Consider the following 22,902-nt stretch of genomic DNA (forward strand, 5'->3'; position numbering starts at 1 on the left):
TACATGGTGCCCTACAGGAGCGGTACGGTGCAGCACACGTGCGGCTCCATACCCAGGAAAAAGATAGGACCTGTCCTATCTTTACCCGTAATACGGCGCTGTGCCCCATGTATCCCTATGGAGAGGGGCGGGGGTGAGCTGCGCTCACCTCCACCTCCTCCTCCTCTCCCCGTGCACTGCCGTTGCCTGCTACGGTACGGTACGGGCGGGCAACGGCAGTGTGAATATAGCCTTTATCTCTGGCATGTCAGAGCTTTGTGTAGAGCAGGAGGTGATTATACGCTGGAGCTCCGCCTGACAATGTGATGAGTCATTCTGTAGATGGGGAGGAGCTGCAGCAGTAGAGCTGCGGGGGAGGTAATGCTGTGCACAGCACTGGAGGGGGGGGCACGCCTAGTGCTGCTGCTCAGGTTATGTGAGCACTGGGGAAGAGTCTCTAGAGCTGCGGACACAGCACCGGAGATGATTGCATCAGAGGATTCTCGGAACATTACACAGAGCGGCGACTTCTCCCTCCTAGCAGAGAATTAGGATTATTTGCATATCCAGACAGAGGGACACGTCCGGCTCCAGTCCTGCGCACAGGTAAGAGACCCCTGGTGATCAGTCTGAAGCTTCTTCTCTTCCTCCTCTTCTCTATCTCCTTCATTCTACGCCATTTTTTCTCTCCGAGATCTTTTCTTTCTCTTCAATCCTTCCTGATTTTTATGATTGAAAAGAAGCTTTATTCAAGATTGGCACAGAAAACCTCCGTACAGCGTGCGCCATGACGCAGCACGGGCTTTGTACATGAACGCGCAATAAATGAAGATCCGCTCCTTGCGTTTACAGACACAAAGCAAAGACTATGACCTCCTAACTCTATGCCAGAAATGCTCCTCTAACATACAAGCTCCACCAAGCAAAACACACATGTGCAATCATTGCAAACTAGTGACACAAAATGGAGAGGGAAGGAGGGATGAACGAGGGACATGGCTGATAGATCCAGGCACCGGGACTGAGGTAATCATATAATATTTATGATCTATGGGGGTGTTACCAGAGCTCCTCTACTTTCTTCTCCACGCCCTCCTGACACAGTGGGGTGGGGGGAGGAGGGGGAGGTGCATTTCATGCTGGAGACTGATGGATTGTCACATCCAGTTGTCATTAGCACCACATCCAGACAGTGCTCCGGCTCCGGTCCTGTGCAGACACGAGGAGACCCCTGTGCAGGGATGTCCCTGGTGATAAGTATGAAGCTTCTCCTCTTCCTCTGTCTCCTTCATTTTATACTAGTGATGGCGAACCTTTTAGAGCCTGAGTGACGAAACTTCAACCAAAAGCCACTTATTTATTGCAAAGTGTCAGCGCAACAATTTTAGCAGTAATGTATTTCTCTTTGTTCATTGACAACTTTCAATCGTTCAAGAGAACCTACCACCACGAATCTACCTATAAAGGTAGATCGGGTGGTAGGTGGATGTAAGGGACGTGAGGAGAGCTCTTTTTAGAGCTAATCCTCACGTCCCCGCTAACTTTTGGGAAACTTTATTAACCTAATATGTAAATTTAGTTATGCGGCTACTGGGGCGTGGAGTAGCCGGCACGAGGCTACACAGCGTGGCTACTCCACGCCCCAGTAGCCACATTACTCCTCCTACCCTGTTGTGTCCAGCGTACAGCTCCTCGTAGCTGTGTGCCCTCGTCCGGCATGATAGCGTTCTGCGCATGCGCAGAACGCCGGCTGAGCAGTCCCAGCCCTGAGGCCGGAGCTACTGCGCATGCGCAGTAGCCGGCTTGTCAGACGAGGGCGCGCAGCTACGAGGAGCTGCGCGCCGCACACAACAGGGTAGGAGAAGTAATGTGGCTACTGGGGCGTGGAGTAGCCGCGCTGTGTAGCCTCGTGCCCACCTACTCCACGCCCCAGTAGCCGCATAACTAAATTTATATATTAGGTTAATAAAGTTTCCCAAAAGTTAGCGGGGACGTGAGGATTAGCTCTAAAAAGAGCTCTCCTCATGTCCCTTACATCCACCTACCCCCCGATCTACCTTTATAGGTAGATTCGTGGTGGTAGGTTCCCATTCAGCCTCCTAAGGACATCAACAGAGTTGAAAAGAGGAGGGCAAATTCGCCTATCATTGTAGGGAGATTCTGCAGGCAGATTATTTGAGTTCTGTCTGGTGAACTTCATTATGGGGCGATGGCCTGGGTGCCCACAGAAAGGGCTCAGAGTGCTGCCTCTGGCACCTATGCCATAGGTTCGCCACCACTGCATTAGAGAGTGACCCTTTTATACCTGGCAGTGATTGTGGCTAAAAGTAAACAATGACAGTAAGTGTGGTTCTGATACGTGACTTTGACACTATTTCCCTGAGCTGTTTTTTTTTTTTATATGTGTATATACAGTATATATGACAGCAATATTTATCCCTGTGCGTATGATTGTAATATTTATCCCTGTGTATGTATGGCTGTAATTTTAATCCTTGTATGTATGGCTGTAATATTTATCCCTGTATGTATGGCTGTAATATTTATCCCTGTATGTATGGCTGTAATATTTACCCCTGTATGTATGGCTGTAATATTTATCCCTGTATGTATGGCTGTAATATTTACCCCTATATGTATGGCTGTAATATTTATCCCTGTGTATGTATGGCTGTAATATTTATCCCTGTATGTATGGCTGTAATATTTACCCCTGTGTATGTATGGCTGTAATATTTACCCCTGTATGTATGGCTGTAATATTTACCCCTGTGTATGTATGGCTGTAATATTTACCCCTGTATGTATGGCTGTAATATTTACCCCTGTATGTATGGCTGTAATATTTATCCCTGTATGTATGGCTGTAATATTTACCCCTATATGTATGGCTGTAATATTTACCCCTGTATGTATGGCTGTAATATTTATCCCTGTATGTATGGCTGTAATATTTACCCCTGTGTATGTATGGCTGTAATATTTACCCCTGTATGTATGGCTGTAATATTTACCCCTGTATGTATGGCTGTAATATTTACCCCTGTATGTATAGCTGTAATATTTACCCCTGTATGTATGGCTGTAATATTTACCCCTGTATGTATGGCTGTAATATTTACCCCTGTATGTATAGCTGTAATATTTACCCCTGTATGTATGGCTGTAATATTTATCCCTGTATGTATGGCTGTAATATTTATCCCTGTATGTATGGCTGTAATATTTACCCCTGTGTATGTATGGCTGTAATATTTATCCCTGTATGTATGGCTGTAATATTTACCCCTGTATGTATGGCTGTAATATTTACCCCTGTATGTATGGCTGTAATATTTACCCCTGTATGTATGGCTGTAATATTTACCCCTGTGTATGTATGGCTGTAATATTTATCCCTGTATGTATGGCTGTAATATTTACCCCTGTGTATGTATGGCTGTAATATTTACCCCTGTATGTATGGCTGTAATATTTACCCCTGTGTATGTATGGCTGTAATATTTATCCCTGTGTATGTATGGCTGTAATATTTATCCCTGTATGTATGGCTGTAATATTTACCCCTGTGTATGTATGGCTGTAATATTTACCCCTGTATGTATGGCTGTAATATTTACCCCTGTGTATGTATGGCTGTAATATTTACCCCTGTATGTATGGCTGTAATATTTACCCCTGTATGTATGGCTGTAATATTTACCCCTGTGTATGTATGGCTGTAATATTTACCCCTGTATGTATGGCTGTAATATTTACCCCTGTATGTATGGCTGTAATATTTATCCCTGTATGTATGGCTGTAATATTTACCCCTGTATGTATGGCTGTAATATTTATCCCTATATGTATGGCTGTAATATTTATCCCTATATGTATGGCTGTAATATTTATCCCTGTATGTATGGCTGTAATATTTACCCCTGTATGTATGGCTGTAATATTTATCCCTGTATGTATGGCTGTAATATTTATCCCTGTATGTATGGCTGTAATATTTACCCCTGTATGTATGGCTGTAATATTTATCCCTGTATGTATGGCTGTAATATTTACCCCTGTATGTATGGCTGTAATATTTATCCCTGTATGTATGGCTGTAATATTTACCCCTGTATGTATGGCTGTAATATTTATCAGTATTCATCAGTGGTATTATTTATCGCTGTTTTCTCTAGGTTAGTGATATTATTATTTGTATAGTAGTATCAGTATTGTGGTATTTATATTGTTGTAATGGTGATGGTCATCATGTACATCACTGGAAGGGTAGTAAGAGAGTATCGACTAATCAATGTTGACTAAAATATAACTTTTAATTCGGAATTTAAAAAATAAACGAATGTGGAGGGTGTGTAGTACTACACCAAATTCATGTGCGTTAAAAACATTCGTACTGGTCATCATGTAGCAGTATTATTTGGCCCTTGTGTAGTGGGTATTGCTGGTAATATTGGGCTAAATTCCTGTGTTGGCACTTTGTGATAGATATGTTGACTTTGGTTTGCAATTTGAGCACTCAGTCTCTAAAAGGCTCGCCACCACTGGTCTAATGGGTGATCTCTGCAGGATTGCCCAGGAAAGTGGTGGAGTGACTATAGTTTTTTTTGTAATTATTTTATATGAAATTCTAATACAAGTATGAATAAGCTTCCACCAGCCAGTGCTGTTGTGGGCATAACTGCTGTACTCACATGGTGGTCTGCAGTAGTGGAAACTACAATTCCCAGCAGATCCATAGGTCCCTAAGGGCATGTTGGGAGTTGTAGATACACACAGGAAAAGAGGAATAGTAACTAGCTATGGAGTGTCAGTCCTCACCTTTATAATCCCCTGCCACTCTCTGTAGTCTATGGAGGAGGGTGGATGCCAGGGACTGCTGTGTGTATAGCCCGGGAGGCTGCTGCTAGTAGGATGAGGGGGCAGGGCACAGCACTGAGGCAGAGCGTGCACTTACCCCACTGCTGCTGGAGGTAATTACTGTCAGTGCTGCTCTGGGAGCAGATATTCAGTGTCACAGGAGCAGCACTGACACCTGTAGTAATGCTTTGATGGGAAGGCATGCTGAGCAGGGAAGGAAGGTCCTGGAGGAAATGATGAAGAGGTGCTGTAAGTCCTCTCCCCTCTCTCTAATTGTGTCATAGGCTGCTGTGTGTAGTAGCAGAGGAGAGAGTATATTACACTATGTGCTGTCACTTGTTTTAATGGAAACCTACCACTTGTAGTGTCAGGTTTCCGATGGCAATACCGGGCACCAGCTCAGGCTGAGCTGGTGCCGGAGCTTATTTTAGTTAGTGTTTTAAACCGCGGTATCGCGGTTTAAAACACTTTTTAAACGTTATAGCCGGCGCAGGCAGGTACGCGCTCGGCGCTTACCGTGCACGCGGCTCTCATTCACTTCATATGTAGCCGCGCGCACGTAAGCGCCGAGCGCGTACCTCCCTGCACCGGCTATAAAGTTTAAAAAGTGTTTTATACCGCGATACCGCGGTTTAAAACACTAACTAAAATAAGCTCCGGCACCAGCTCACCCTGAGCTGCTGCGCGGTATTGCCATCGGAAACCTGCCACTACAAGTGGTAGGTTTCCTTTAAGTTCATTGGTGTCACAGGACAACAGTACAGTTCATAGCATTAAGAGGCTCCGGGGATTCTCTGCAGCTCCAGCCGTGCTGTAGCATCTCCTGGCTGGCCGGAGCTCTGATTATAAACTGAACCTGTGCCTCGGAGCCGACGCGTGTGCCGACAGAGAGAGCTCTGCGTGCCCTCTGTGGTACGCGTGCCATAGGTTCGCCACCACTGATCTAGGGGGTCGTCTGTAAGTGGGCACAAAAATCTTCCAGTCAGGGGCCCTAAAATTCCTAGTGCCTGCAGCAGCTGAGGTATATATTATGATGTTCTGCAGCAGCTGAGGTATATATTATGAGGTTTTGCAGCAGCTGAGGTATATATTATGATGTTCTGCAGCAGCAGAGGTGTGTAATAATGAGGTTCTGCAGCTGAAGTGTGTAATTATGAGGTTCTGCAGCAGGTGAGGTGTGTAATTATGAGGTTCTGCAGCAGGTGAGGTGTGTATTATGAGGTTCTGCAGCAGCTGAGGTGTGTATTACGAGGTTCTGCACTAGCTGAGGTGTGTATTATGAGGTTCTGCAGCAGGTGAGGTGTGTATTATGAGGTTCTGCAGCAGGTGAGGTGTGTATTATGAGGTTCTGCAGCAGGTGAGGTGTGTATTATGAGGTTCTGCAGCAGGTGAGGTGTGTAATTATGAGGTTCTGCAGCAGCTGAGGTGTGTATTATGAGGTTCTGCAGCAGCTGAGGTGTGTATTATGAGGTTCTGCAGAAGCTGAGGTGTGTATTATGAGGTTCTGCAGTAGCTGAGGTGTGTATTATGAGGTTCTGCAGCAGGTGAGGTGTGTATTATGAGGTTCTGCAGCAGGTGAGGTGTGTATTATGAGGTTCTGCAGCAGGTGAGGTGTGTATTATGAGGTTCTGCAGCAGGTGAGGTGTGTAATTATGAGGTTCTGCAGCAGCTGAGGTGTGTATTATGAGGTTCTGCAGCAGGTGAGGTGTGTAATTATGAGGTTCTGCAGAAGCTGAGGTGTGTATTATGAGGTTCTGCAGCAGCTGAGGTGTGTATTATGAGGTTCTGCAGAAGCTGAGGTGTGTATTATGAGGTTCTGCAGAAGCTGAGGTGTGTATTATGAGGTTCTGCAGAAGCTGAGGTGTGTATTATGAGGTTCTGCAGCAGGTGAGGTGTGTATTATGAGGTTCTGCAGCAGGTGAGGTGTGTAATTATGAGGTTCTGCAGCAGCTGAGGTGTGTATTATGAGGTTCTGCAGCAGGTGAGGTGTGTAATTATGAGGTTCTGCAGAAGCTGAGGTGTGTATTATGAGGTTCTGCAGCAGCTGAGGTGTGTATTATGAGGTTCTGCAGAAGCTGAGGTGTGTATTATGAGGTTCTGCAGAAGCTGAGGTGTGTATTATGAGGTTCTGCAGAAGCTGAGGTGTGTATTATGAGGTTCTGCAGCAGCTGAGGTGTGTATAATGAGGTTCTGCAGTAGCTGAGGTGTAAACTTCCCCTGTTACACAGACATTTGCCTCTTTATCTCTGGCATGTCAGAGCTTTGTGTAGAGCAGCAGGTGATTATACGCTGGAGCTCCGCCTGACAATGTGATGTGAGTCATTCTGTAGAGGGGGAGGAGCTGCACCAGTAGAGCTGCGGGGGAAGTAATTCTGTGCACAGCACTGGAGGGGGGACGCGCCTAGTGCTGCTGCTCGGGTTACGTGAGCACCAGGGGAGGAGTCTCTAGAGCTGCGGGCACACCACCCACATGATTACATCAGAGAATTCTCAGAACATTACACTCTGCAGAGCGGCGGCTTCTCCCTCCTTGCAGAAAATGAGGATTACCCGCACATCCAGACAGGGGGACACGTCCGGCTCTGGTCCTGTGCAGACACGAGGAGACCCCTGTGCAGGGATGTCCCTGGTGATAAGTATGGAGCTTCTCCTCTTCCTCTGTCTCCTTCATTCTATGCATTTTTCTCTCTTTTCTGCCTCCTAAATCCCTCCTGATAAATCAGGGACACACTGGTGTTTATGGGGGCACTGATCCGGTCCAACTCTATGATTGTAGATGACAAGGTGTCCGGAGCTATGGGTCAGTGTCCCTGCGGGATCAGGATGGATTTTTGATGGTGAATTTCCTTTACAACATTTAACCGGTTCGCGACCGCCCGCCGTGTATTCACAGCGGCGGTCGCGTCGCGCTGCATGGAGAGGGCTCACGGGCTGAGCCCTCTCCATAGCCGGTAAGTCTTTGCTGCATATTGCAGCAAAGGCTTACCGGTAACATCCGCGATCGGTGCGAGGACCGATCGCGGGTGTTTTTGCAGCTTTGCCGGCAGCCTCCAATAGATAGCGGCGCATGGGCGCCGCCATCTTACCTGGGATCGCCGCCCCCCGATGACGTCACGGGGAGCGGCGATGGTAGCGATGACGGCTATCCGTCTCCATGGTAGCCTCTTCCGAAGACCCGAGGCTATTTTGTTTTAACCCCTTCATTACAATGTGCTGATAGCACATTGTAATGAATGAGGAGGAAAATCCCCATATACTGCCATACTGTAGTATGGCAGTATATGATAGGATCGTACAGACAACCTAGGGTTAAAGTACCCTAGGGAGTCTGAAAAATAGTATAAATAAAAATAAAAAAAGTTTAAAAAAAAAAAATTATAATAAAAAAACCTAAAATTTCAAATCACCCCCCTTTCCCTAGAACTGACATAAATATAAATAAACAGTAAAAATCATAAACACATCAGGTATCAACGCGTCCGAAAATGCCCGATCTATCAAAATATGATAACGATTTTTCAATGCGTTTAACCCCGTAACGGAAAATAGCGCCCAAAGTCGAAAATGGCACTTTTTTGCCATTTTGAAAAATCTAAAAAAATGTCCTAAAAATGATATCATTGAAAATATTATCAAATTTCGCAAAAAATGACACCACCCACAGCTCCGTACACCAAAGTATAAAAAAGTTATTAGCGCCAGAAGATGGCAAAATCAAAAAAATAATTTTTGTACAGGAGGTTTTAATTTTTGTAAATGTATGAAAACATTATAAAACCTATACAAATTTGGTATCCCCTTAATCGTACCGACCCAAAGAATAAAGTAGACCTGTCATTTGGGGCGCTCAGTGAAAGACGTAATATCCAAGCCCACAAGAAAATGGCGCAAATGCGTTTTTTCACCATTTTCATTGCATTTGGAATTTTTTTCCCGCTTCCGAGTACACGGCATGGAATATTCAATACCATCTCTATGAAGTGCAATTTGTTACGCAGAAAACAAGCCGTCACACAGCTCTTTACGTGTAAAAATAAAAAAGTTATAGATTTTTGAAGGTGGGGAATGAAAAATGGACATGAAAAAACAGGAAAGGGCCCGGTCCTTAACCGGTTAAAGATCAGGTCATTTCTGTTTTTTTTACATTGTTCATTTTCTTTCTTTTAAAAATACTTTTTTATTTTTCGGTGTACAGAGACGTATGGGGCTTGTTTTCTGTTTTATAGACTTATTCATTCCTTAGACAATATTTAGTACAGGCAGTCCCCGGGTTATGTACAGGATAGGGTCTGTAGGTTTGTTCTTAAGTTGAATTTGTATGTAAGACGGAACTGTATATTTTATAATTGTAATCCCAGACAAAAAATTTTTTTTGGTCTCTGTGACAATTGGCTTCAAAGGAAATGTATGGACGCACGGTACCCATCTGAAAAAATTTGAGGAAACAAAGCAAGTGTGAGCCTGGTGGTCTCCTTGTACATTTCAGGGGTATTGATACAACTTGTAGTGAAAAAAAGGAAAGCTCACCTCTGTGGGCTACACATCTTGATATGTGGAAGGTTCGTATCTACACTCAGGTTTCCGGATGTAACTCCGTGGAGGTGCCACAAACAAATGGTCAATAAGGTAAATACGGGCACCCTATGTCCATAGAGAGTGTAGGAAGAAAAAGGAGGAAGAAATAGGGTGCTGTGACTAGAGGCATAGGAGGCAAGCGTCAGACATGACTAACACTCTCCCTGTTAATGCCCTAGATCAAGGTTCTAGAACACCCTAACGACCTAACCTCGGGGTTGTGGCCCTAATTGACCACGAACCCCGACCGGAACCTTACCCTAGATACCTATCCCTGTTAATGGACCTAGTCTAGAGGTATCGTCCCAGTCAAATGTACGTATGTACAAGAGGTATGTTAAATGGTCTTTATAGACAAAAAGCAAAGAGTATGTCCTAAGGGTAATTGCGCAACCAAATCCCGACAGGGCCTGTTTCACCCTTTTGGGCTCATCAGGGGATAGTTAGGTCCGCGTTGGGAAAAACCCTAATGGAGAAAATGTGACAAACAATGTAACTTATGTATGTTCAGGTATTAAACAATAAAATATATCCTGATATCCTGTAACATAGAAATGTGTTCTTACCTTACACTACAATGATAAATAGTGCTGAGGTAGTGAAGATCTCCCTTACACTATAGACATAGTGTGTAGGAATAGTGCAGATTTCCCTAGTGGTGGAAAAAAGGTAAGTAGGTAAGACTCAAGAATAACATCCATCCGGAGGACTGGAGTGTGAGTATAATGACCCAAATGGGTAGCAGTCTTACCTGAAAGATAAAGGCTAATAACACGATGCAGTGCTGCGGGGGTGCAAATGCACACAGCCCCGTTCGCAGTGAGTGACCAGTGGGTACTGTCAGATCCGGCGTGCGACTAGTATTTAAGCGCACCGCGTGTCAAAAATACCGCCCCCAACGCCCCGCCCCTACCTGTGCGTCACACTCTGTGTTATGGGAGTGCGGCCGGCAGCGGGTGCGGCGTGCGCATGCGCCTAAAAAGCCATGAGGGCAGGGAAAGCGCCCTCATGCTGATGCCCGCCCGGAGGCTCCAGCGCGCATGTCAGAAGACATTGCCCGCAGGACCTCCAAGGCAAGCGGAGCGCGCATGCGCAGAGGCGTCCACTGAGGTCAGACGGGAAGGGCAAGGAATGCCCTCACCGGACATGTAGTGGACGTCTCTGGGGACAAGGTACCCGGCGGATGAGGTAAGTAAAACTAGGGTGACCCATATGTGAATATGTGAATATGGAAGTCTAAAAAGGAGAAGTGCATTGTGTAATTACAACTGATCACTTGTCCCAATGGTTAGTAGATAGGGATTTCATGTGGGGCCAAGATACAAAAGTGGAATATAGGTACTAGTGAAATTTGGAATGATAGAATAAGTAGGTAATAAATAAATAGGTAAGGTAAATACAGTCATAAAAAACAGGCAAAGCTCTGTTGTTCATTGAGCCCTAATGGAGATTCTGTCTTAAGTCTAAAGATCCAATGTGACTCTTTTTGCCTCAAAATACGGTCCCAATCACCTCCTCTGTCTGGGGGTTTCACAAGGTCAATACCCACAAAAGTGAGTCCTTTGGTACTGCCTCTATGTCTTTCTTGAATGTGCCTGGCCAGGGGTTTGTCCCGGTCAGAGGTCGCACTAACTTTTTCAAGGCAGAGTAAAAATACTCCTCTTAGCATTTTGGAGGAGTAATTTTAGCCGACAAGGAGTACAAAAATTGTAATACTGCAAATAAATAATATGTAGGCATATACATTGTTAAAAAGGAGCTATTTATGCAGGAAAATCATAACTAAAGAAGTTCTCCATGCATAAGCTGGAAATAACACATTTTTCTGCATCATACACTAAACATAAGCATGAAGATGGAATCCCTACCTTTACTGAAGCCGAAAATCTGTCAATCCAGAACAGTAGAGCATGCGAAAACAAACTTTTCAATAACCGCTGAATTTGAAATAAACTTGAAAAGGTGAAACTGGAACTCAAGTTTGAACTCGGTAAAGTCTTAGCTTTAGCCAAAAATTACAGGTGTGACCTGCGTGTTTTTTGCTTCCAGAGTGCCACTGCTGCCTGAAAATCAAAGTTGCATTCAACTGTATCATTTGTTAAGGAAACTGAAGGTCCCTCCTCGGAAATTCTAGACAGTGCTTCTAGATGTTTGTCTCCTAACCTACTGCGTTTGCTGGACTTTATCCTATTTTGCGTAGAAAATCCACGTTCACAGCAGGCTGTAGATAATGGTAGAATTAAGGCTACAGATGCCAGAGCACAGAAGTCTGGATAAATAAGCACATCACCAATCTTGTAAGAAAAAAGAAGTATCATAAAATGATACTTTATGTCAGAACAGTTAATGGCAGTGTGCCACAGACTGTGTCATTTTCATGCCTTCATGAGAAGGTCGGACACTTCCAGCCATTCCTTTCGTAAACCCTCCTCACTTGGAAGTTTGCACTGATAGGTGGAGGCTATAGCTTCTGGTACACAAAACTTTTGAATAACATTGTTCAAAGAATCATCTTTTGAGATATTGTGGGGGAGAGACATTGGATTTAATACCTGATCAAGGTCACAAAGAATAGATAAATCTGTTAAACTGAAGCGTTCACTTAAATTGTTTAACAGATTATTAAGAAATTTTTCCTTCACATTTTTAAACTCAGCTTCTGATGTACTGCGATAACTTATTTTAATATCTCTAAAGTACCCTCCACTTGCAGACATTTGGGACAGGAATGCTGCAAGATACTTTCCTGGTGCCTCTCTCATTGTTTCTAACACTAATGTTACTGCTCTCAATTCACTTAGTAGAACAGAAAAGTTTATATCTTCTGTTTGGAACACCCTACTAACTCTATTGATTACTTCAAGCACGTCTCTTAGTAAGCAAAGAGTTGCAATGAAAATGTATTCTGAGCATCCTTTAAGTAATCCAGGAGCTCGGTCACATAAACTACGTTTTTTTGTAGCCACCAAGTCTGTGAGCACTAAAATAACGGCATCAAAGCTATCATGTAAAGCATCCACAGCCCTTCCGAGTGAAAGCCATCTAACAGAATGAATTTCTTTAAGCGAAATTTGACTCTGCTCCAAGACTTCCTGCATTTTCACTAGTTTTTCATGCCTTATAGTAGAGCTGTTAAAATAGCTATAGAGCATACCAATGAGATTTTGCTCATTTCCCAACTGGGAGATTCCTTCAGATGCTTGCGATATGGCAAGTGCCATACGATGAGCAATGCAATGAAAATGCAACATTAAAGGAAACCTTGCCTGCAGTTTTTTTCCTACTCCATTGTGTCTGCCTATCATTACTGCTGCACCATCGGTAGCAAGGCCTAAAATTTTAGTAAAGGAGACACCCCTTTTCTCCAAAAATATTTTTAAAACATTAACAATGGCATCTGCAGAACACTCTCCATGCAGCTCTAAATTTGCCCAAAAGTGTGTCTGTGGCACACTGCCATTAACTGTTCTGACATAAAGTATCATTTTATGATGCACAGCAATGTCAGTGGATTCATCAATTAATAAAGAAATACATGGACTTCTTTTTATTTCATTCTCTATGTCTGATGCTATTGTTTCAGACAATGCAGACTCTATCTCTGTAAGCGTACAGTGATGAAGGTTAATGTGCTTTTCTTTAATAGCATTATTTCCTAATGATTTTATTAAGGTCATAATGGGCTTAAATTTAGACTGGGGCATTTCTTCTTTTCCCATAGTATACAATGTCCTAAATATGGCCATTTCTCCAGGAGTTGCTTCCAAGGATGCTACCATGAATGTTTTGGGCACAGTATTTTGATGTGCTACAGATAATAAAGATGCCTTATGCTCCACTGTCTCTTCGTGACGTAAAAATGTAGATCGCTGCAAGTTAACGGCACCACTTGTCGCCATTACCACTTTCATTTTTGCTCGCCGGCATTCGCAACAAAAAGCCCGCCCACTTTTTTCATTGAATTCCAGCCATGCGAATTCACGTAGCCACTTAGATAAGAATTTGTTGTGTGTCTTACTTTTTTTAGACAAGGGTTGCTCAGAGTCAGCGATGTTATCACTTGAAGGCTCTGGAGGACTTACTATATCACAGCAGTCACTATTACTACTGCAGGCAATAGGAACGGATTCATCCATTGCAATAGGAACGGATTCATCCATTGCAATAGGAACGGATTCATCCACTGCAATAGGAACGGATTCATCCATTGCAATAGGAACGGATTCATCCATTGCAATATTTGCCGCTAAATGTGAGGCATTAGTAGAATTATCTGTGTCCTGTTCTAGGGCCTTTTCAGTATTTTCACGAAGGTCAGATCTGCTGGTGTTGGTGTTCTTATTGAAATATTTTAACAAGCTCACTTGTTTTTTAACTGACTCCATTACTAATCTGGAAAAAAAAAGAAAACACAAAAATTGCTTTCAAACATGGCTTCTAGCTAACGTAACTGAGGTTGTGTTCACACAGGCTATGCTTGAATGCATTTAAATATTCAAGCCTAGTGCTTTACCAGGACAAAGTTACTCCTTATAGACAATATTGTCCTCATTTCCGATTGCAAGTGTTTCAGCGGGAACACATATGCAATCGGGCAAGCCTTTAGCCCACAGCTTTTGAGTTTCAAAACTGTACACAAACGCTGTGAGTGAACACACCCTCAATGACCAACAAATAGTTTCAGCCAGGGGTGGGAGAAAATCAACCCTTACCAGCTGAGGTAGCTTCACAGATCTGAGTCTCTGACTAAAAATGAAGGCAGGGTCACAGCAGGGAAGCAGTGGAGGTGCTCTGGAAGAAGAAAATGAGTGTGGTAGCAGCGGATGGCAGGAAGCTGGAAGGAGATGCATCAAAGTCACAGGCTGGCATACAGCAAAAGGTTACGCCATGTTCACACGTGCCACAAATGTTGCTTTTCATGGGCTTTGTTTCCCTGGAAATGCATATGCAATGGAAAAGCATATCCTGATCCGGGCTGTGTTCTTCTTTAACCTTGACAGCCCGGGATCACCCAAAAAAGAAACTTATAATTAGCAGCCCGGAGTGCAGGGACATCAATTTTTGTGACCTCATGTACCTGCACTCCGGGCTGCTAATTGTAAATTCCTTTTTTAGGTGATCAAGGTTAAAGAAGAACACAGCCTGGATCAGGATGAAGAGGAGAATAAGTGAGTATTTGCTTTTTTTCTTTTTTTTTTTTACTATTTTTAACTGGTAGACTTCCTTTAAGCAATACAAAGCACTGGGGTTTGGTTTCCAATTGCATGCTTTTCCCTGGAAATGCATATGCAATGGGAACAAGGCCCATCCCCCGTGCGCTATGAAACGGCAATGCTAGTGGCACATGTAACCGCTGCCTTACACTCTAGAAGCCAAAGCAAAATTGGTGCTGGAGTGCTCTCCAAGACCCACAACAAATAAATGTCAGGAGTGAGCGAAAAAATAAACCCTTACCAACTGAGGTGACTTCACAGATCTAAGTCTCTGACTACAAATGAAATGAAGGCAGGGTCACAGCCAGGAAGCAGTGGAGGGGCCCTGGAAGATGAAAATGAGTGTGGTAGCAGCAGTGGGTGGCAGTAGATGGCACTCTGGAGGCTGGAAGGAGAGGTTTCAAAGTCACAGGCAGCAAAGGGTTACACTTTCGAAAGTCAAAGCAGCATCCTCAGGGTGGTTTCCCACATGACGATTGTGTCACGTTTTTAAATGCATGCGTATATGCACTTTGGCCAAACCTCCTCCCACTTGCGTTTGGGATCAGTTTAAAAACGCTACACAAATGCCACGAGGAAAACCGCCCTCAATGACCGACAGCAAATAATGTCAGGGGTGACTGAGCGAATAATCAACCCTTACCAGCTGAGGTAGCTTCACAGATCTAAGTCTCTGACTAAAAATGAAGGCAGGGTCACAGCAGGGAAGCAGTGGAGGGGCCCTGGAAGATGAAAATGAGTGTGGTAGCAGCGGATGGCACTCTGGAAGCTGGAAGGAGATGCATCAAAGTCACAAACAGGCAGCAAAGGGTTACACTCTAGAAGCCTGAGGGCGCTTTCACACGATGCGTTGCGTTTTTGACGCATTGCAAAGGCTTCAGCCTTCATCACATACTTGGGTTACATTGCATTTCCACTGCATTCTAAAACTAAATGTAACCTCAGCATGTGATCAAGCCTGTAGCCAAAAACATATCAAAAAATGTGACACCGCATTGTGTGGTTCAAATGTTATGTTTTTCAGATGCAGTTTTTGGGGCCAAAAACTGGTGTGGATGAGAATGGGTGGGAACATATAATATATACATATAATCCAGCAGTTTGCAGCCTTTCACCTTCTTCAATGGGCAGCACGTGAAGACTTTGGTTACACATGATCTGATAAAAAAATGAGGCCCTTAACCCCTTAATGCTCTGCGCTGTAGCTGTACGGCGCAGAGGTATAAGGGATGTATGAAGAGGGCTCACGGGCTGAGTCCTCTTCATACAAAGGTGGGGGTTTTTGCATTTTGCAGAAAACCCCCACCGCTAATAACCGCGGTCGGTGCTTGCGGCTATTAACCCTCTCAACGCCGCCGGCAAAGTCGCCGGAGGCGTTTAAAAGACGGCGGCGCCAGTGGCTCATTGTAACGTATGACCTGCAAAAATGCCATATATTGCAATACTGTAGTATTGCAGTATATGGTAGGAGCGATCTGACCATCTAGGGTTAATGTACCCTAGATGGTCTAAAAAATAGTGAAAAAAAAAGTTTAAAAAATAAAAAAAAATTAATAAAATATTAAAAGTTCAAATCACCCCCCTTTCCCTAGAACGGATGTCAAACATAATAAACAGTAAAAATCAAACATATTATGCCCGATCTATCAAAATATAAAAACGGTTACGGCTGGCGGTGACCTTCGAGGCGGGAAATGGCGCCCAAATGTCCGAAATGCGACTTTTACACCTTTTTACATAACATAAAAAATTAAATAAAAAATGATCAAAATGTCACACAGACCTCAAAATGGTAGCAATGAAAACGTCGCCTCATTTCGCAAAAAATGACCCCTCGCACATCTCCGTGCGCCAAAGTATGAAAAAGTTATTAGCCTCAGAAGATGGCAAAAAATTTTTTTTCTTTTTTGTACACATTCGTTTAATTTTTGAAAATGTATTAAAACACAATAAAACCTATATAAATTTGGTATCACCGCGATCGCACCGAACCAAAGAATAAAGTAGGCGTGTTATTTGGAGCGAAGAGTGAAAGTCGTAAAAACTGAGCCCACAAGAACGTGACGCACGTGCGGGTTTTTTTCAATTTTTCCACATTTGGAATTTTTCTTCAGCTTCGCAGTACACGGCATGTTAAAATAAATAACATTACAGGAAAGTAAAATTTGTTACGCACAAAATAAGCCCTCACACAGGTCTGTACACGGAAAAATGAAAAAGTTATGGATTTTTGAAGTTGGAGAGCGAGAAATGAGCTGAAAAACCCTGCGTCCTTAAGGGGTTAAATTGATCTCATGTACCATAAACATCAGGGCCAATACAGGGAGCTTTTCTGCCCAAATATAAGGTCCTCCATTTACCTGACAGAGGACAAATATAAACGTTTGCCTGCACCTGGTAATCCACCTGTCTTGCACTGCATGTGCAGTGTGAATGCCTCATGTCTGTACTGTTCTATGTAACTACTGTGTATGCAATCACTTATTCCTTGCAAAAGTGCACAACCACTATAGGTGAAACGTCTTCACTGCGGCTGTGAAATAGGCAATGTACATATTTTAATTACACATTCTGAAACCGCTCACCGGGACCCAGGAACCACACTGCTTAGTCCTGACTCCCACAGCTCCCGCCGTCTCCAAGCTCCGCCCACAGCAAGTGCACAGTCAGGAGGGGCTTGAGTAATATACAAGGTTGAGGGGCAGGCGTGCAGCCAATAACAAAGCCCCATACACGCTGCTTAATATCAGCAGTGTGAAAGGAGCTTGGTTATTGGCCTTGTGCGCGGAGCGGTGCGCGGCGATTCTCATTATGATCGCGAATCGCGATCCTGCAAATGAGCGCGTCGACCCGCGCGCTACACATGATAATCGCCATGCGTACTTTTACGCATGGCGATTATTTTGGGGGGTAATCGTGCCTCATCACGCGTCATAGACGCGTGGTGAGGCGTTAATGCGACCTCTGGTCCCGGTTGTGTCTAATATCCCCTAGATGTTCCCCTACTCTGCGTCGAAATTCACGATATGTCTTACCTACATATTGTAGACCACACTCACAGGTGGCTAGGTAGATTACACCTTTGGTTTTACAGTTAATATAATGTTGGATGGTGTAACTCCTGTTGGTAACAGAGCAATAGAATGTTTTACAGCTCTGTATTACCTTACATGCAATGCAACCACTACAGCGGTAACAGCCCTTGATGTCAGAATGTAGCCAAGTACTAGTGGGTTCTGGTCTAGTAAAGTGACTGTGGACAAGCCTGTCTCTTATATTACGTCCTTTTCTAAAAGTTATCGTGGGGTGATCATGTAAGACGGCAGAGATGTCCGGGTCCATTTTGAGTATATGCCAAAATTTGGTAAGAACTTGGCGAACCTGGTGTTTTTTATGACTGTATTTACCTTACCTATTTATTTCTTACCTACTTATTCTATCATTCCAAATTTCACTAGTACCTATATTCCACTTTTGTATCTTGGCCCCACATGAAATCCCTATCTACTAACCATTGGGACAAGTGATCAGTTGTAATTACACAGCACTTCTCCTTTCTAGACTTCCATATTCACATATGGGTCTTTAGCGCACCCTAGTTTTACTTACCTCATCCACCGGGTACCTTGTCCCCAGAGACGTCCACTACATGTCCGGTGAGGGCATTACTGTTTGTTCATTTTTAAACGATTTCAGTAAAAGCTAAGTTTTAACCACGATTTGTAGTATTTTTGTATATTTCACAGTGGGTTAAACCTTCCTTACCCAATACTTCTCATTTGAAATTCATTTGGATATTTGTTCTCTGTGACAATTGGATTTAAAAATTGTGGTTTGGTGACTTACAGATTTTCTTTACATTTTGCAGCATTGTTACTACTCACCGTCTCTACTGCTGTGAGCAGAAGACAAGAAATCCTGACAGCTGTTGGCTCCAATGTTACCTTCCAGTTTGGGCCGTGTGCACCTGAGCATGTGTACAAGATCCATCATCGTCCGGTGACCATACACCTCCCCTGTGATTACAAGGGTCTGATCCCTCAAATATTCCAAGGAAGGACAAGTGTGGATAAAGCTGCGGGCCGCTTTACCATACACAATGTGACGAAGTCTGATGCCGGATATTACGATCTTGAACATGTGGACCCTGAAGGGATAAAAGATTTCCCGTTCGATGCTGATGTCAAGGTTTTGGGTAAGTGGTAACTAGTATGATACATCTTCCTTCTGGGTGTAGATAAAATGCTTCTCCTGATCTCCAGTGTGTGGTGCTACACTGCTCCTCTATAATGAATAGCCCATGCCATATAGAACAGCAGCCCCCGGCGCCCCTGCCCATCACTCAAAGAGGGCCCCCGGCGCCCCTGCCCATCACTCAGATAGGGCCCCCGGCGCCCCTGCCCGTCGCTCGGAGAGGGCCCCCGGCGCCCCTGCCCGTCGCTCGGAGAGGGCCCCCGGCGCCCCTGCCCGTCGCTCGGAGAGAGGGACGGCGCCCCTGCCCATCACTCAGAGAGGGCCCCCGGCGCCTCTGCCCATCACTCGGAGAGAGAGAGACGGCGCCCCGGCCCATCACTCGGGGAGGGCGCCCCGGCCCATCACTCGGGGAGGGCTCCCCGGCCCATCACTCGGGGAGGGCTCCCCGGCCCATCACTCGGGGAGGGCGCCCCGGCCCATCACTCGGGGAGGGCGCCCCTGCCCATCACTCGGGGAGGGCGCCCCTGCCCATCACTCGGGGAGGGCGCCCCGGCCCATCACTCGGGGAGGGCGCCCCGGCCCATCACTCGGGGAGGGCGCCCCGACCCATCACTCGGGGAGGGCGCCCCGGCCCATCACTCGGGGAGGGCGCCCCTGCCCATCACTCGGAGAGGGCGCCCCTGCCCATCACTCGGGGAGGGCGCCCCGGCCCATCACTCGGGGAGGGCGCCCCGGCCCATCACTCGGGGAGGGCGCCCCTGCCCATCACTCGGGGAGGGCGCCCCTGCCCATCACTCGGGGAGGGCGCCCCTGCCCATCACTCGGGGAGGGCGCCCCTGCCCATCACTCGGGGAGGGCGCCCCTGCCCATCACTCGGGGAGGGCGCCCCTGCCCATCACTCGGGGAGGGCGCCCCTGCCCAGTATAGGCTGCAGTATGTGCCCTGCATCATGTGGACAGAAGTGTGTAATAGATGTAGATAATCTATTGATCAGTGTAAGGAATGAAATCTTCTCCTCCCTGTAGACGCCGTCTGGATCTACGAACTTTCCCGAAATGACACTGATACAACTATATCGCTCACTGTGGTCTGTAATGGAGGAGACCAAGGCCCAATCTCCTGGACCATTGATGGAGGTGTCCTGCCTGACCGGTATTGGCTGAGCCAGGATAACCGCACCCTCACTGTTCTGCGCAACATCACTGGCGTGTTCACGGTCAATACCTATAATGGAGTCAGCGCCGAGAGAAAGTCTATCAGTGTTATACAAGGTGAGACCCCAGACCATTACATCACTGCGACATCTAATCCTTCTGCTATAGAGAATCTGTCAGCAAACAGAATTATGAATACAGCTCCGGAGTACAACCTGAAGACGTGGAGTACGCCCCATACTTCCCATGATGCACCCTGTTTCCAGTCTCTTCTTACATATCCTATTATTAGGGCCTCTATAAAATGTCTCCTTCTCTATCCCCTGTAGATCTCAATGGAATCGGTGATTATTCGGGCCGCGTCATGTACCCGAATATCACCAAAGTCATGTGGTGCGAGAGCAGAGACCGGGCCGACAACCAGACGCTCATCCTCCAGAGGAACATCAGTGATATCTGTGTCCTGACCCGCTCAGGTGTGTGATGGTGCCGCTCCTCTGTGTCGCCCTTTCCTCCTCCAGGGTTTGGTAAGGAGTAAAGATTGTATATCCACAGATATAGAAGTGATGACATGAGTTGATCTCTTCACCAGGTTTGTGATGACAGAATGGCGCATACAAATCTGGGCATCAGAAAAGTAGCGTTGTCTATGATTAGCATTCAGTAATACCTTGATTGCAAAGCAGCTCCTGCCAGTGAATAGTGTGCAGTAGTGTCCTAGATCAGGACATTACGTTCTGCTGCTACTTTTATCATATGGATTGTTTTTGGCTGCTATATCAATCTGTATCCCCCATACAGAGAGGGACACTCTCTATGAAGGTCCCATGAATGGTCAGTATGATACTGATGAGGACAAGCAGGGAATGTCTTGGACGCAGTATCCAAAGGTTTCCAAAGATACAGGCAAAGCTCCTCAGGCCTGCAACAACCCCTGAGCCAGAGCAATGAGTTCAGGGATAGAACTTTCCAGTAAATCAATGTTGCAGTTTACATGTTTCTCCGTCATTCGAAAAACAGATTTGGCCCTTGAATAGTGGTCATCCTCCATTGAGATCTTGAAACAGGTGTAGACTTCACACACTAACATTTCCAGGGACAGTGTAATGAATGAAGATGTAATCTCCAGGAGGGGAGCATAGTCATCTGTAACCACCACTAACGCCATCAGATGGGGACCCCACTACTAGTGGACACCCTCTCACAACCATAGTTTCCCCTTCAAACACTTATACCCGCCTAACATGCATAATTAGGCTCCACCTAATCTCCTCCCTTTGACCTCCCACCTTTTTAACCCTTCGTAAAACATTTACCTCTATTATAAATCACATTAATGCTCCCCTCCGGAATGTTAGGAAAAGCTGTTTATAAATCAGTCGCAATCCTGTATTCATGTAACATTATCCCGGGACACTACTGTGAGCAGAGGGGCATATCCCGCACCTGAATTGGGCGCCTTCTTTAAGATGCGCAGAATTTATTTACTGCCATCCACGTTACTCTACCAGTATGGCGCGGGGCCACGCTTGTGTAATGTTAGTTGGGCTAGTTGCTGACATAATGGGGGTCATTTACTAAGGGCCCGATTTGCATTTTCCCGACGTGTTACCCGAATTTTTCCGTTTTGTGGCGATTTTCCCTGTATTGCCCCGGGATTTTGGCGCAAGCGATCGGATTGTGGCGCATCGGCGCTGGCATGCACGCGACGGAAATTGGGGGGTGTGGCTGAACAGTAACCCGACAGATGCAGAAATACCGCCGCATTTAAAAAAAAAAAAGCGGCGCTGGACACGTGCTTACCTTCACTCGGCCCGGCTTGGTGAACTTCAGTGCATTCAGCGCAGCAGCGACACCTGGTGGACGTCGGAGGAACTACCTTAGTGAATCCCGGGCGGACCTGAATCCTCCGCAGAGAACGCGCCGCTGGATCGCGAATGGATCGGGTAAGTAAATCTGCCCCAATGTGTTCTAAAAAATAGAAAGAGACACAGGCGGCGCCCCTAGTGCAATAGGTCACTTGAAAGTGAGGTGAAGTATTAAGGGTATCTGCTCACCTGAAGACACCTTGTGTCTTATGCGTCTAGAGCAGATTCTTGTTGTTCTGTCTGATCTCCAGTAGTCGTGGGTAGGGTATGCTGCGTCTTCCCGGAATCCGGTACAATAGTAGTGCCAGATAGGGAATCAGAGGGATAAAGAGGTGTTCTAGTCCTCTCTCTGTCCTGTATCCCTCTTACACCCGACCATGTTGCTGCTTGTTGTTTCCATACAATGAGATGTTCCAGAACTTCTTCTCTTTCCCTTTGTGATCAGGGCGCTCACTCCGATTTCAGGCAGTCCCCTACTTTATGACACCCGACTTACAGACGAACCCCTTTGCCCCCCGGGTGACCTCTGGTGAAGCTCTCAGGCTGCAATGATCAGCTGTAAAGTGTCTGTTATGAAGCTTTATTGATAATCCTTATTCCCATTACAGCAAAAAATGTTGAAAATCCAATTGTCACTGGGACAAAAAATTTTTTTGTCTGGAGCTACAATTATAAAATATACAGTTCCGACTTGCGTACAAATTCAACTTAAGAACAAACCTACGGACCCGATCTTGTACATAACCCGGGCACTGCCTGTATTACATATGACTGTTTGTACTGTGTAATGTAATATTATACTTGTATCTGTCCCCTGTGATATGTAACGCTACGGAATCTGATGGCGATATAGAAATAAAGATGATTATTATTCCCTTTTACAGAGATGCCCGGTGATCCAGTGCTGCCGTACAGAAGTCATCAACGCTTTGGATGGCTTGGCCTACTCATAATTCCCATTATGATCGCAGCAATTGTGGCGGTGAGTTCCCCCACTTACACATGCCTATCCCCCCCCTGCCTCATAGCTGCTGACAGGTTCCCTCTAACCGTATCAGA

General features: G+C 45.4%; 1 protein-coding gene across 1 annotated transcript in view; it reads left to right on the forward strand.

Moving 5' to 3' along the window:
• The first annotated feature begins 321 nt into the window (after positions 1-321).
• Positions 322-22,902, forward strand: part of LOC140069993 (uncharacterized) — a 28,585-nt gene continuing 6,004 nt past the window's right edge. Inside the window, exons 1-6 of the mRNA XM_072116327.1 lie at positions 322-357; positions 441-585; positions 18,496-18,822; positions 19,847-20,092; positions 20,305-20,451; positions 22,728-22,825. Of these exons, the coding sequence (XP_071972428.1) occupies positions 322-357; positions 441-585; positions 18,496-18,822; positions 19,847-20,092; positions 20,305-20,451; positions 22,728-22,825 (999 nt within the window). The remainder of the gene's footprint in view (positions 358-440; positions 586-18,495; positions 18,823-19,846; positions 20,093-20,304; positions 20,452-22,727; positions 22,826-22,902) is intronic.

Source organism: Engystomops pustulosus, chromosome 7 (assembly GCF_040894005.1).
Source record: "Engystomops pustulosus chromosome 7, aEngPut4.maternal, whole genome shotgun sequence".
NCBI lineage: Eukaryota > Metazoa > Chordata > Amphibia > Anura > Leptodactylidae > Engystomops > Engystomops pustulosus.